A 14193-nucleotide genomic window follows, 5' to 3' on the forward strand; every position below is an offset into this window, starting at 1 on the left:
TTCTAAAAGAAAGCGAGAAAGAAAGCAAAAAGGGTCCAGAAGCCTGGCAATATTATAGACCGGGCAAACTAACTGAAATTGTCATTTCATCCTTACGTACTAAAAAAAGTATGGTGCGAAAAGAGAACATATTTTGACCGAGAATGTAGTCAAGGTTCCACAAAAGCAATTGCCTTCCTTGAAGACCATTTGGAACAGTGGAGTGCAGTTCACCGACCTTGTCTGTTCGCCATGTGCTGCAAAAAGCCGCCGTGAAAATTGCACTCCTTTGGGACTGAGCTATTTTTGTTGTTGACAGATTGACAAGTAAGCGACCAATCGAAATTTCCGTTCCGTACGATTAAACCTCCGCGGTCGTCCTTTTTCCTCTCCAGCCCCGATCTCTCCTCCTTTTTTGCCATTAATAAAATTTGCATAATTTTACCTTTTCGCTCGACGCGCGTGGGTCTAAGGAAAGAAGGACGACCGCTCGCGGTCTAGTCTAGACTGTGTCTCGCTCAATCCGAAACCGGAAACCGCGCATGAAAAGCCTCTGGCACCCAGGGTACCCTTGGGATAGAAGTAAGAGGCTGTTGTGGAGACTAAGGAGCCGGTTCTGAGTCAGCGGGTGTAACATTTGACTCCTGTTTTGAAGAAAATTTTTCCTATTGGAAATGCTGTTTACAGAATATCAGCACGCAGCACAATCAAAAAACATCAATAAATCGTTTTCACTCGTGGTAGGGAACTATACAATTTATTGGAACAAAATAACGTTTTTACTAGCTTGCGTGGCAGGCGTTCGAAAGGGAAGGGGAAGGGAATCAGGGCGCAAGACCACACGCGAGGGAGGAGGGAGGAGTGGAACCGCTTGCAAGGAAGCCATTGTTTTCGACATCCCACCTATTAATTAAAAAAATGACACTAACATGGCAGCCGGTTTCATTGTTGTGGTACACCGATATGGCGGTCATGACATCATGTGAAAACGAAGCAGGTGTGTAGCCTACAGCTCGCGCAAGGATAACGCGCGACGGGAAGAAAATGTTTCCTCTCCTTTTCTACCCTTGCGCGCGCGTTCTCGAGTTTTCTCCCTTCGCTCTAAAAAGCCGGCAACGCAGGCTACGTTTTTCTACGCAGATGTTTTTCCAGTTGTCGCTAAAAGTAACATCGTTATTTTTCTGGTGGAGAAAAGCGAGAATCGGAAGTACATCTGCCTTCGCAGGCTACCAAATATTGTGAACAAAGAGTCAAACAAATCAAAACAGAACAGTGAGGTAGAATGTGTACATTAATTGGCAGGTGAGTCATACTATAGTGCCCGTTTCATGTACATTTGTAGCCTGTGTAGCTGGTGGGATCCCCCATGAAAGAGACCCGGCCCTCTGCCTTCTCCCCCCTCCCACCGTTTGAAATGCCCCTGTTTATAGTACTAAGTAACTGTTAATGCTTCAATTGCCTGATGTTCCAAGCTTCATGCCACAGTATACAAAAGAGTGAGTGGGAGGGAGAAACTAAGGAGCGCCTGCAAGGAGAACATTGTTTTCTCCATTTTTCACGCTCAGGTTTAGAGCGTGAAAATAGTGATTGGTCAAAATTAATTACATTATAACAGGGAATTAATCATGGCAACCGTCACTCAACGTAATTAGTAAAGGGACTTAATGCAGCTCCTCATTTGTCACTCGGTCTTGTCGTGTCGTCTCTTGCCTCTCTTCGATGTTTAGTTTCGCCTATTTGACCGCGCTAGCCTGGGAAAGAGAAAAGGAATAAAGAGGAACTGTTGTGGAACTGCCCGTTCATTTGTCGAAGTAACAAAAAATTTTCAATTCGAAAATTTTGTTAAAATTTTTGATTGTTTGAATATTAAAAAAAACCTTCATTATACATTGAAGAAAAAGTCCCACTTACACATACCTTTCAATATCTCGGGGAAATCTGATCTTTTTCGTGTACCATCAGGAGCACATCATATCCTGGTACCATTAAATTCTACAGTGCCTCATAAGATGCGCCTGTTCGAAATATTTAATTAAGAGCATTTCAAATACCTTAAAGATAAATCTCCCTATAGCTTTTCATATACTTCAACTCATGAAATCCCTACCCTTACACTCAGGCATGAATAGATTGTGCTAGTAAATTCAGGAAAAGTTGCTTCACAATATACCCAAAAGTTGCTCTAAAGTTGCTCAAATATCAAAAAGTTGCCACCAAAATTTAGAAAAGTTGCTTGCTCTAGAGTCGTTTTGTTTTAGATAAATACTCAAAACGTGTTTGTTTCTTTGTTGCTATTTAAACATTTTCATTAAATATTCTTACAATCATTAAAAGAGGCCAAAAGCCATTGTTATATAACAAATATAAATACTATGTTGTAATCAATATACTCTTACAGATATACAGATAGCCGCTGTCCAGATTTCGTGGGCGTAATGCAAGTGTTATTTTATTGTCATTTTATTGTATATCCTTAGTTTTAATAAAATCAGTTTTTATAAAACCAGTTTTAATAAAATCCTTCGAAATGAAATGACCTTTTATGGTTTGGATCGGTTTCATATCAATTTGTTGCTGAAAAGTTGCCAAGGAAGGCAAAAGTTGCCCTAGGTTGCTGGTACTACAAAGAGTTGCTCAAAACGCTAAAAGTTGCTCAAAAAGTTGCCGAGCACAATCTATTTATGCCTACTAGGGGGACAGGGTGGGGTCCAAATCTCCCGCCCTCCGTACCTTGCATTTACAGATCCCGCCCCCTTTTTTCTTGGCTTCCTCCCTTTGGCCCTTTTTCGATCGCGAAATGCGAAGCATTGTTGCGTAATCATTTCCCCCCCTATTTATCCCCTTCACACCATTTTACGAACTACAATTAATAGCAACACTACTAAGCAAGACTTTAGGTACTACACTTGGAGGTCGATCTGATGGCTGCCCCCAAATTATGGAATATAATAGTTCTTTAAGGCTCTTAAAACACATATTTTGTTTAACAACTCGTCTATTCGCTTTTTTTTCTTTATTGATTATTAGGTTGTACCAGCAATGTAATTTAGGATTTTGAAAATAATCTGAATCAAGAGAGGATAAAGGGGACAGAGAAGGCATCCCTCATACACACCCTATTCCTATTCCTATTCCCTAATTCGTCTCGAGTTAGTTTTAGAATCGGGACAAAGTTACCTCGCGCGCTGCGTGGATGTTTCGTGGAGGTTTCGCATGACTAAACGCCGTGCAAAACATGTCGGGCGAAAGGCAATGAAAGCGTGAAGAGATCGAGAGCATTCTTGAATATTGAAGCGAAATGAGTCGGCGCTCACCTGAGAAAAGGGAATCACTGGACTCTTTGACAACCCGGGAAATCAGTTTAACTCGAAGTTGTCGTAACCTCAGTGCTTTAATAAAATGAGAAATTTCGCCGGTCTATTGAAACCGAGCTAAACCGAACATTTGTTCAATAAAGCAAGTAGGACGCCAAGTGTTGTTTTTGTTGAATGATAAAAGACTAATAAAAGAATAAATATCAAACCAGAAATTGCTCTCTTCAAAATGATCCTGCGATAATATTCAGTGTGTTAAGGATTTCGTTGCTGTACTGTTAGCTCTATACAAGAGAAGAAGGGCGATTCTTTGTTAATTTCCGTTCAGCTTTAGCAGAATTCTTTCTGTATTCGTTTTCGTGGACAAAACGAATAGCGATATCGCTGTCCGCGTCTTCCGACATTTTGTTCTTCGTCAATTCGTGAAGGACACGTGGCTCTGAGCGTGGGTCATCCACGCGGAACACATTCGCGCTATGTGATTGGCTGTTGTCTAATCCCCCTTGGGATCTGTGGTCTTAAAAATTACTCGAGACGAATTACCTATGGAATAGGGTGTGTATGGGGGATGCCTTCTCTGCCCCCTTTATCCTCTCTTGATCTGAATGACATAGCCAGGATAATTTCTCGCCATCTGGTTAGCTACTAAGGCAAGGTACTAAGAACAGAATTGCGACCTCAAACTCCTGAAAGTGAGGCTGGCCGATATTGATATTGCATCGCACACAACTTGTAGCTTTGCTGGTATTACCAAATTCACATATGAAAAAAAAAGAAAAGAATTCTGGTCTTATAATTGTAAGAATCGCTTCATGTATCCAATCTTTATTGGGATTCCGGTTTCCTTGAGCTGTATTACGTTTTCCAAATCCCAGGATTCAGGATTCTGGATTCCGGAAAGCAGCAATCTCTGATCCTATTATTTAAATGCATTAGGAATATAGGGCCGAAGTACATTAGAGACTTTCTTAGCATAAGAGAGACGTCTTACAATTTAAGAGGAAATGGTGTTAATCTTTGCGTTTCCAAATTTAATCTTAATTTTGTGAGGAACTCTTTTACATACAAGTGCGCTCAGCTATGGAATAAACTTCCAAAAGATGTCAAGCTGGCCGATAATGTTAATATTTTTAAGTCTCAGCTAAGGTCGAGTCAGCTGTAATTTTTATATATATTTTTTTCTTTTTTTGTAATTTTTGTAATTTTTTATATTCATATGGACATAGATTATAGATTGTATGTATGTATATTTTATTATTATTATTGTTTTAGTTTTTAACACTAGATTTTTATTATAACTGTAGTTTTAATGCTCGTGCGTATTTTGAACGAGCACTTGTGCTCTTAGGCGTTAACGTGGGTAAATAAATTATTGATTGATTGATTGATTGATTGATTCCACAATCAAGAATATCCCGGATTCATTTGCAGCTAGCTTAAGTAGCCAAGGATAATGGTTGTCAGGACCAGGCGTTTTATCATCCTTTAAACTGGGATTGCAGTTGTTTTTTGACGCCATTACAGCTGAATATTAATAGCTCAATATCAGGGATAGTGCTCGGCCCAAGAGACGGGATGTTATTCATATCTTCGGACACATAGACGCTGCTGAACTGGGAGTTGAAGTGTTTAACGTAACCTTAGTTTGCGCTTCAGATCAGCGAGTAACTTGCCGCCGACTTCCAGGTCTGCTTCCCCAACCTCCTTGACCAGAAAGCTTTAGGACTTGTTTTACAGGCAACTACGAGAAACTCAGATGTATGTTGGTCCCAAGATTTTGATAATGCTTTTTGTGAAGAGTGTTTCTAGTGTCTTCAAATGTTTTTTGCACAAGTCTCTCATTGAATGTTTCTGACATGTGAGACGGCAAGCGCACTAAATATCGCGAGACCTCAAGCAAGCCGACCTACTCAATGCCTATATGCATTTTTAATCACAAAAAGTGACCTTTTCTTTAGCGCACCTAAACAAAGCACCTTCTTTGCAGTTACGGATCTAGGGGGAGGGGGTCTGGTCTGCGAGCTCTGTACCCCCCCCCCCCCCAATCAGACGTGACGCATGTTTGAGACTGAAATTCTTTAATCGACAGGATCGTACATCACTTTTTAACTGGCTAACCTTTTTTAATGGAACACGCGATTGCATTTTGCCGCTAAGCTAAATTCCAGGGTTATTCAAAAGTGTAATTGTCTATGATCTGTTTGCGTCTGCTTACAAAGCAGTATTTCCCGCGCCAGCAATGACTGGCGTTCACAGATTGAGAAACGAGTGGTCGTCTCTGTGAGAAGTAATTATAATTTGCCACAAAAAAAGTTCAGCAGTCCTTTCTGAACCAAAGTTTGGACCCCCAATCAAAAATTCCTGGATCCGCCCCGGCTCTGAAGTAAGAACCGTGTGGCCAATGATTTAAAAAGAAATTTTGCACTGTTTAAGACGGTTTTCAAGTTTCTGCGTCACCTCACCAGAACTCAATAAAAAAGGAGAATTTCCTTTGCTTGAAATCCTAGCTTCAAAATTGTTTTCGGCAAAAAAGTTAGGCTCAGGCTTGTTTATTTCTTTTGCCCTATCAAGAACAATGGGTGTCGGTTGATCATGGTTTTTTTCTTAGACAAGAATAAAATTAAACCACAATATGTTTTCATGTTTTATAGAGCCTAACCCGGCTCCAGTTTCCCGCATGTTGAGCTGTATTTTTTGTGTGGTGTAAATGGCAATAAACATACTCTCACATACACTGGTAGCCAGGGAATTCACTTCTTCAATACCTGATGGATTTGCCTCCTCCGATTCAGCGGCATTGTTGTTGTGTCTGCAAGGATTGTAGAATGACGTCACAAGTATATAAGATGAAAGGGGCTGGGCACAAGGATCGGGCAAATCCGCCATTTTGTTTTTATTGCTGGTCACATTACGATCGATCGTTCCTCGTACCTCAGCACGCTTGTATTCAGTCGATTATCAGCATTGGGGAGACTTCGCGGAACTGAAGGAAATTACGGTAAGTATTAACCGTTTTGTGCTTCTTCCATTTCTTCTTCTTTGTGCTTCTTCCATTTCCTTTTCGATAAGTACTTAGGACCAGGAGTTACACTGTTTATTTAACTGGAGCAAGGTGACTGAGCTGCATTTTGACCCCGTGGAATTTTACATGTAACAAAGTGACACCTAAACAAACACTCCTGTTAATTGCGTGTTTCGCATTAAGTTAATCTACTAGCAAAACACGTCTTTAACAGTTACATCACGGGCAGCATGGACTTGTACTGCAGATCAATGATGATACATTATATATCTAGCTAAATACTCTGACACTTAAGTAAAGTTCATTCATTCGTAGCCGACAAAAGAGCATCGGAGCTGGAGAGTCGACTACGTATGCATGACTAATGAAGATCGAGTCAAAAAATATCAAACAGTTCCAGTAAATTTCGTTTATCGAGTCATATCATTGTCTATTCATTTGTCCTGGTTAAATTCAACTGAAAATTCCTCTTTTTGTCATGAAAGTGGTTCTCCGATCTTACGTGCCATTTCATCCTAAGCTTGTATCAATGGATCAGAATGGCATTTTGTCGAGTTTGTGTTACTTCCAGGTGCAAAACTCGACAAAATGCTACTTAAATCAGCCGGGAACAGCAAAGGTGGTTTTAATTTTTAGGCTCCATTTATTCTGATTGATTCACTGATACAGGCTTTGGATAAACCCACACATAAGAACAGAAAATCGGATTTGATGAGAATCACTGAGAAAATTTTAGTTAAAAATTAACCAGGATAGATTGATAGACAATGATATAATGGAAAAGGAATACTTAATTGGAACTATTACAAATTAATTTTTTAGTTCTCTTAGTCGAATGCACATATAGTTGACTCTCAAGCTTCAAAAATTGCGGCACTTTTTCAGGTAACACAAACAACCAACCGGTAGAACCGACACAAAAAGTGTTGCTGTTAAAAATTCAACCAAAACCTTCAATCGGTTTTTCTTGCTTTTAAAATGTCAGACATGGCCGCCGAGAAGAGGACTCGAAGAAAGTCATTCAAGTGCAGCACCTGTAAAAAGGCTTTTAATGCAAAGTCAGCTCTAAATGTGCACATGAAAATTCACAGTGAACAGAGGCCCTACAAGTGTAGCCAATGTAACAAGTGCTTTAAACAAGCACCAGTTTTATACCAGCACCTCAGGGTACACAGTGATGAGAGGCCCTACAAGTGTAGCAAATGTAACAAGTGCTTTAAACGAGTAACTGACTTAAACCAGCACCTCAGAGTACACAGTGATGAGAGGCCCTACAAGTGTACTCACTGTAACAAATATTTCCGACAATCATCTCACTTACAAAACCATCTGCTGATACACAGTGGAGAAAAACCGTATAAATGTACTCAGTGTGACAAGTGTTTCAGATGGTCAACAGATTTGAAAAGGCACTTGCTAATACATACCAATGAGAGGCCCTTCAAATGTGCTCAGTGTAAAAAATGTTTCCGACTATCATCTCACCTGCAAGACCATCTGCGGATACACAGTGGAGAAAAACCCTACAAATGTACTCTTTGTGAAAAATGTTTCCGATGCTCATCTCACTTGCAAGATCATCTGCGGATACACAGTGGAGAAAGACCTTACAAGTGCACGCAGTGTGACAAGTGTTTCAGAGGGTCATCACATTTGAAAAGACACTTGTTAATACATACTAATGAAAGGCCCTTCAAATGTACTCAGTGTGAAAAATGTTTCCGACTATCATCTCACCTGCAAGACCATCTGCGGATACATAGTGGAGAAAGACCCTTCCAGTGTACTCAGTGTGATAAATGTTTCACCCGGAAACAGACACTGTTTTATCACAAAAGAAAATACCATTCTGATTCACCGCACAAATGTGAATCATGTGGTAAATCTTTCACTGATGACAATGCTTTGAAGAGGCACGATTGCGAGAAACGATCTGCTAGAGACAAGGAAAGATTCACCTGCTGGATGTGTGATGAATACTGCTATGATCATTGTGGATATCTTTATCACATGTATAAACACATGCAAGGATAAATGAAATTACAAAAGGTGTCTATACAGAGAGTCCCAAAAAATAAACAACAGTACTTTACCAGGCAATGCATGGGGTGCTTTTGAAAAATGGCTTATGAGCAGTGGTACAAACGCTGCGGGTTCGCGAGTTACTGTTCGGTTTCAGTTCATCCGTGCAGTTTTGCACACATTTGTAGCCGAATAATTCTTGGTTTGGTTGTAGTTTGGTTTCAGTTTCTACTAAACATGCTTTTTTACGGCCATGATTCAGTCAACACAGACATGCGGTTTATAATGGTTAGATAACGCTTAATGACGATGGTGGATGCAGTGATATGATCACAACATAATTAGCAATACTCACTCCACTACACATTGTAAATTTGTTTCTATTTGAGTTGGAATGCGTAATTGCGGTATGGAACTTTGTAAGATTTGAACCTTAATTCAAGGTCGCTCAATGATGATAATTTTGCTGTGTTCAATTTCTTGTATACGAATACTGTAAACTACCGTGCATAATTCCCTCTTCTTATAACCCTCCCCAGTTATAGGCCTTCTACGGTACCCCTAATAAAAAAAAAAACATCCTTTATAAGCCCCATTGGATATTAGCCCCCCCCTCCCTCCCTCCCTCCCCCCGATTTTATTAAAATGAATTCTATTCATAATGTCATTTTCACTGAGCTTGAATTAAAAACAGAAAAAGAAAAACATGTTTTGATCAGCACTGCTATAGATTCTTTCAAAGACTTTTTTTTTTATTCTGGTTATAATCCCTCTCGGACACAGGCCCCTCTGTTCATAATCCCTGGGTCCTAATACCCCTACGAAGCTTCAGAGCTTATATGCGGCAGTTTACGGTAAGCTCTCATTTACTTGTAACAACAAGAAACGCACTTTCAAGTTCTGTTAAAATCTAATTTGTCTAATACTCAACCGGTCAACCAGGCTAGTAAAGCCCGGTTATATGGGTTCGGACAAATTTTTGAATGGACGACAAAAACGTACACAGATCTGCCTTTCGTTTACACGGGACGAGTAGAAAAACTTTTTTGACCGGTACGGCCTCACTTTTTCGTCGACTCACGGTGTTAAGACCTGAACTGGGCAAGTTTTTTCACAGTTTATGCGGTAAAAGCCAGGAGCCTTATTACGCGCCTTTGCCAAAAAGAGCCATTCCAATGCTGATACTAGCTAGCAAAAATTTCTACGGACTCGTGTAAACAGTACTGTAACAGATTTTGAACGGTTCCGTGTGAAAGGATTGCGCAGGTTTAAAATTTGTCCCTTTAAAACGTGTCCAGACCTGTATAAACAGGGTCTAATACATACATCATTTACTTTGTTCGTTGAAAATGCTGAATATTGTATTGTTCCTGTTGCATGCTTAAAATAAAAGGACACAGTTATGTGTGTGTACCGTTGTTACGTTGCTTAAGACTAGGGGGTAGGCATGAATAGATTGTGCTAGTAAATTCAGGAAAAGTTGCTTCACAATATACCCAAAAGCTGCTCTAAAGTTGCTCAAATATCAAAAAGTTGTCACCAAAATTTAGAAAAGTTGCTTGCTCTAGAGTCGTTTTGTTTTAGATAAATACTCAAAACGTGTTTGTTTGTTTGTTGCTTTTTACACATTTTCATTAAATATTTTTACAATCATTAAAAGAGGCCAAAAGCCATTGTTATATGACAAATATAAATACTATGTTGTAATCAATATACTCTTACAGATATACAGATAGCCGCTGTCCAGATTTCGTGGGCGTAATGCAAGTGTTATCTTATTGTCATTTTATTGTATATCCTTAGTTTTAATAAAATCAGTTTTGATAAAACCAGTTTTAATAAAATCCTTCGAAATGAAACGACCTTTTATGGTTTGGATCGGTTTTATATCAATTTGTTGCTCAAAAGTTGCCAAGGAAGGCAAAAGTTGCCCTAGGTTGCTGGTACTACAAAGAGTTGCTCAAAACGCTAAAAGTTGCTCAAAAGTTGCCGAGCACAATCTATTTATGCCTAACCAAGATACCTCTTTCGAGTATTAGATAGGGTTATATAGGGAGAAGACCCGAAACGCGAAATGTCCCCAGCGGCGAAGAGCGAGGAGAAACGGATGTTTTCGCAGGCTAGGATTAGCCCTGACTGTACTGGATACGAACCCACAAAAAGGTTGTTGTTTTTGCACCAGAACCCTTCCACATCCGCAGTGTTGACTCCACAATGCAGAGTGGCTATTGTCGCGTATTCCCGGGGGGGGGGGGGGGGTACTCATTGAAAATTCTTGATGAAGATGTGACAACTGGTTCTCCAATATCCTGATCCCCGATTTCAAATCCAAAACACGACAGTTTCCTCACCTGTTTTCAGACCTCGTTTTTAAAAGTTCTACTCAGTTTTGTGAACCAGTAACCTTATCTAACGTGAAGATTTCATTAAACTCGGTTCGAATGATATATTTCGTTTATTTTTCTTTCTTTTGTACCATTTGGAGCTGTTTGGAGTTGAAAAGATAAATAAGTTAAATAACGCTAAAAGTTGCTCAAAAGTTGCCGAGCACAATCTATTTATGCCTAACCAAGATACCTCTTTCGAGTATTAGATAGGGTTATATAGGGAGAAGACCCGAAACGCGAAACGTCCCCAGCGGCGAAGAGCGAGGAGAAACGGATGTTTTCGCAGGCTAGGATTAGCCCTGACTGTACTGGATACGAACCCACAAAAAGGTTGTTGTTTTTGCACCAGAACCCTTCCACATCCGCTGTGTTGACTCCACAATGCAGAGTGGCTATTGCCGCGTATTCCCGGGGGGGGGGGGGGGTACTCATTGAAAATTCTTGATGAAGATGTGACAACCGGTTCTCCAATATCCTGATCCCCGATTTCAAATCCAAAACACGACAGTTTCCTCACCTGTTTTCAACCTTATCTAACCTTATCTAACGTGAAGATTTCATTAAACTCGGTTCGAATGATATATTTCGTTTATTTTTCTTTCTTTTGTATCCATTTGGAGCTGTTTGGAGTTGAAAAGATAAATAAGTTTATTCAGTGCCGTGGCTTGCTTCCTCGAAAATCATACTCAATTTTAGACCGTAATGGGCAAAAACGGCTGAAAACCACACCCGTCGAGGCGGCACATACCCATATTTGTGGAGTACTTCCCACCCCGGGCCGCGTATTGTGTAAACTGGAATCGAGTTCCCAATCGGTTTTATATAGGGAGTGGGTCATCATTTCAGTAAAAAAGCTCCTTTCACAATAAACGATAATGATAAAATAAATAAAAGAAAAGATAACGAAAAAGGGAAAAAGAAAAGAAAAAGATAACGCGGTTTTTCTCAGCCTTCCGGCCGGGCAGTGGTCCCGGTAAATTGTCCCGGTATGTAAAACAACGTATCACGTGACAAATTAGCATTATGGACAGGCATGCATAAAATGGCGGAGCAACTAACACATATCGAACCTCCTTGGGCTGTATAAAGAAGGAATTTGTTACCTTTTGATCCTTAACAAAGGTATGGAGCTAAGGAATTTTCCTTTTGCGAATTTCGCTGCATGTTGTTTATGTACTCGCAAAAAATTACAAACCCGAAGCGGTTCATAAGTGGACCTTCTATTGAAACCGCGGTGATTTAGAAATCTGTTTAATGAAGTTAAAACGCGCGCACGAAATTCACTACTTGCTGCTCTGTTTATCGAACGCTTCTTTTTTTACATTTTACAATCTGTCGTATATTTTACTTCATGTAGAAAGAGATCTTGATTTTTTATTTGGCGCGAGAGGTTTTCAAGCACATCGAATTGTAAAGAATAGTTCTAGCTCATCGAAGGTGACGCTCGAAGCCATTTGAGATAAACTCGATTCATTATTTTACATTACCTCGCCCAGAGGGCTGTGAGGTTCTTTTGCGAGTCTCATTAGAAATTCAAAGCATAAATTTAATTTTTCCAACAGTTAAGGCGAAATTGAGGTGTATTCGATATGACTAAACAGCTGGAAATAAATTGACCGGAAACTGAAGGCTACAACCTTTCATGAAGCCAAGGTCTTGATCGTAGTAAATTTCGTTTTAGCTTGTTCGCTAGCCATGATCAATTTTCTTGGGTCTGAAAGAATGTCCGTTTTCAGATGCTTTCGAGCTTCTTATTTAACCAAAACAATGAGTGTTTTCATAGTCATCAAGATCGCGAAATTTGACAGGGTTCACTGTTCAACGTAGAAGTAATCCTTACCCATAATCGCTGAAAATGAAATCGCCTGTTTTCGTTTTAGAGGTCAGCACTTTGTAAAAACAGGTAAACACTTTTGAAAGACTTCTTTAGAGGCTCCTTTTGTTACATGTTGTAGTTTTTATATAAAATGGGTCCAAAATCGGTGAAAGTTTCTGCAAATGAAACCTCATGCATCCTCTAGTTTGATGTTTACGCCTTAAATGTTTTGGATTGCGATGTGATGATATAAACAAAGGTTATTGCTTTCATTCAGTTTGTACCAAGCCATGCCTCCAATTTCGTGATTGAGTTTCTGATGGCATTTCAAACAGTAATTTGGCCTCATATATTATGTAGGTCGGTAAAACAGCTAAATGTAATTTATCTTATTCTTAGGTACCAAAAGGTGGAAATATTTGTGATCAGACGCTAATCGATTTTTGATAATGAATGAAAGCGTTCTGACTGGAATCAAAATGTAATAGTGAACTTCTCCTTTTTGCCCCCATGGATGAGTATTTTGAGCCTCTTTGAAGTGATATTATAAATTTTTGAAGTTAAGCTGATTAACTGATTTATCCTTCTTTCCTAAATACAAGACCACGTCCCTTATGCCACCACAAATGTAATCTGAATTTATTTTTAATAAAGAAAAGTTTTTTGAATGAAGTCATGAGAGGAGTCCATTAATTAAGTTGAGCTGTTGAACTTGTAGAGTGGTAGTAAATTGAATTCCCAAATTTTGTGTTACATCCTTTAACAAAATTAAATGTCAGGTCAATTATCTCCTCATTTTAATTAAAACCTAATGAATGGCAAGATTAATTAATATTGGTTCGCACACACCTGCTAATCACCATCAAGTATTGGCTGCAGTAAGGTAATTTTTGTTCATATAAAGGAATTTGAAAATTGGAGGAATTTTGTCAATACAGTTGAATCTATACTCTCCTACTTCACAATTAACTGAAACGTGAACTGCTGGATAATAGGTTTCACTGGGAATTTTTTAAGATGATACAGAAGGAAAGTGAAGCTTGTCCACTAAAGGACTCCAAATCAAAACAGGTGTAAGTTAGAAATTTCCTCTTTAGTTATAACAGAAACCCATAAGGGGTTGAAACGTGTAACTCTCATATGTTTGCTTTGTCCTATGCTCGTGATTATTCATTTTCAAAAGTACCATATTTGGAACGAGAAGAAGAGATAACTGACCAATCAAACTTCGTAAACAACGTGACGTCATTTTCCTTCAGGTTCCCGCGCCCGCTTAAAAAAATGGCCGACAAACGGGGGGAAAAACTCCCGAAAGCCGAGAAAGCTTTCAAAGGTTGAAACCAGGAATATTAGCGAAACACTGAGCAGGATATTATTGCCTTACCACTTGGGCCAAACATAACATAATGAAACCCATTGATGGCCTCGCAACTTCTTGAAGTTGTCACTTCAAAAAACGATGCCTCGTTGACCCTCTGCACAGTAAACTTATACTGCAAATAGGCTTTTAAAATTCTTATGTTAAAAGTCTAGAATAAACAGTGAAAAATATTTTCGAATAAAATTCATTAGCTGCATATCGAAAGTGTCCAAAACCTGAACCTGACATCTTCGCAAAAAGTGATGCTTGTAATGAATGTGAGAAGCATTTTA

The 14193-nt window shown here is 39.3% G+C and overlaps 2 protein-coding genes across 3 annotated transcripts in view; both read left to right on the forward strand.

Moving 5' to 3' along the window:
* Nucleotides 1-6177: 6177 nt before the first annotated feature.
* LOC140944435 (uncharacterized) lies at nt 6178-8366 on the forward strand. The gene is made up of 2 exons (XM_073393582.1): nt 6178-6291; nt 7301-8366. The coding sequence occupies exon 2, from the start codon at nt 7303-7305 to the stop codon at nt 8347-8349; it is 1047 nt and encodes a 348-aa protein (XP_073249683.1). The 5' UTR covers nt 6178-6291; nt 7301-7302; the 3' UTR covers nt 8350-8366.
* A 3381-nt stretch (nt 8367-11747) lies between these two features.
* Nucleotides 11748-14193, forward strand: part of LOC140944443 (dystrobrevin alpha-like) — a 40032-nt gene continuing 37586 nt past the window's right edge. For both annotated transcript variants that reach the window (XM_073393589.1, XM_073393592.1), the window contains exon 1: nt 11748-11846. The gene's annotated coding sequence lies outside the window, so the exon portion shown is untranslated. The remainder of the gene's footprint in view (nt 11847-14193) is intronic.

This window comes from Porites lutea, chromosome 1, assembly GCF_958299795.1.
Source record: "Porites lutea chromosome 1, jaPorLute2.1, whole genome shotgun sequence".
Classification (NCBI taxonomy): Eukaryota; Metazoa; Cnidaria; class Anthozoa; order Scleractinia; family Poritidae; genus Porites; species Porites lutea.

Excerpts from the sequence above, each read along its gene's own strand:
- LOC140944435 (XM_073393582.1), top strand. The coding sequence starts at position 7,303 with ATGGCCGCCGAGAAGAGGACTCGAAGAAAGTCATTCAAGTGCAGCACC.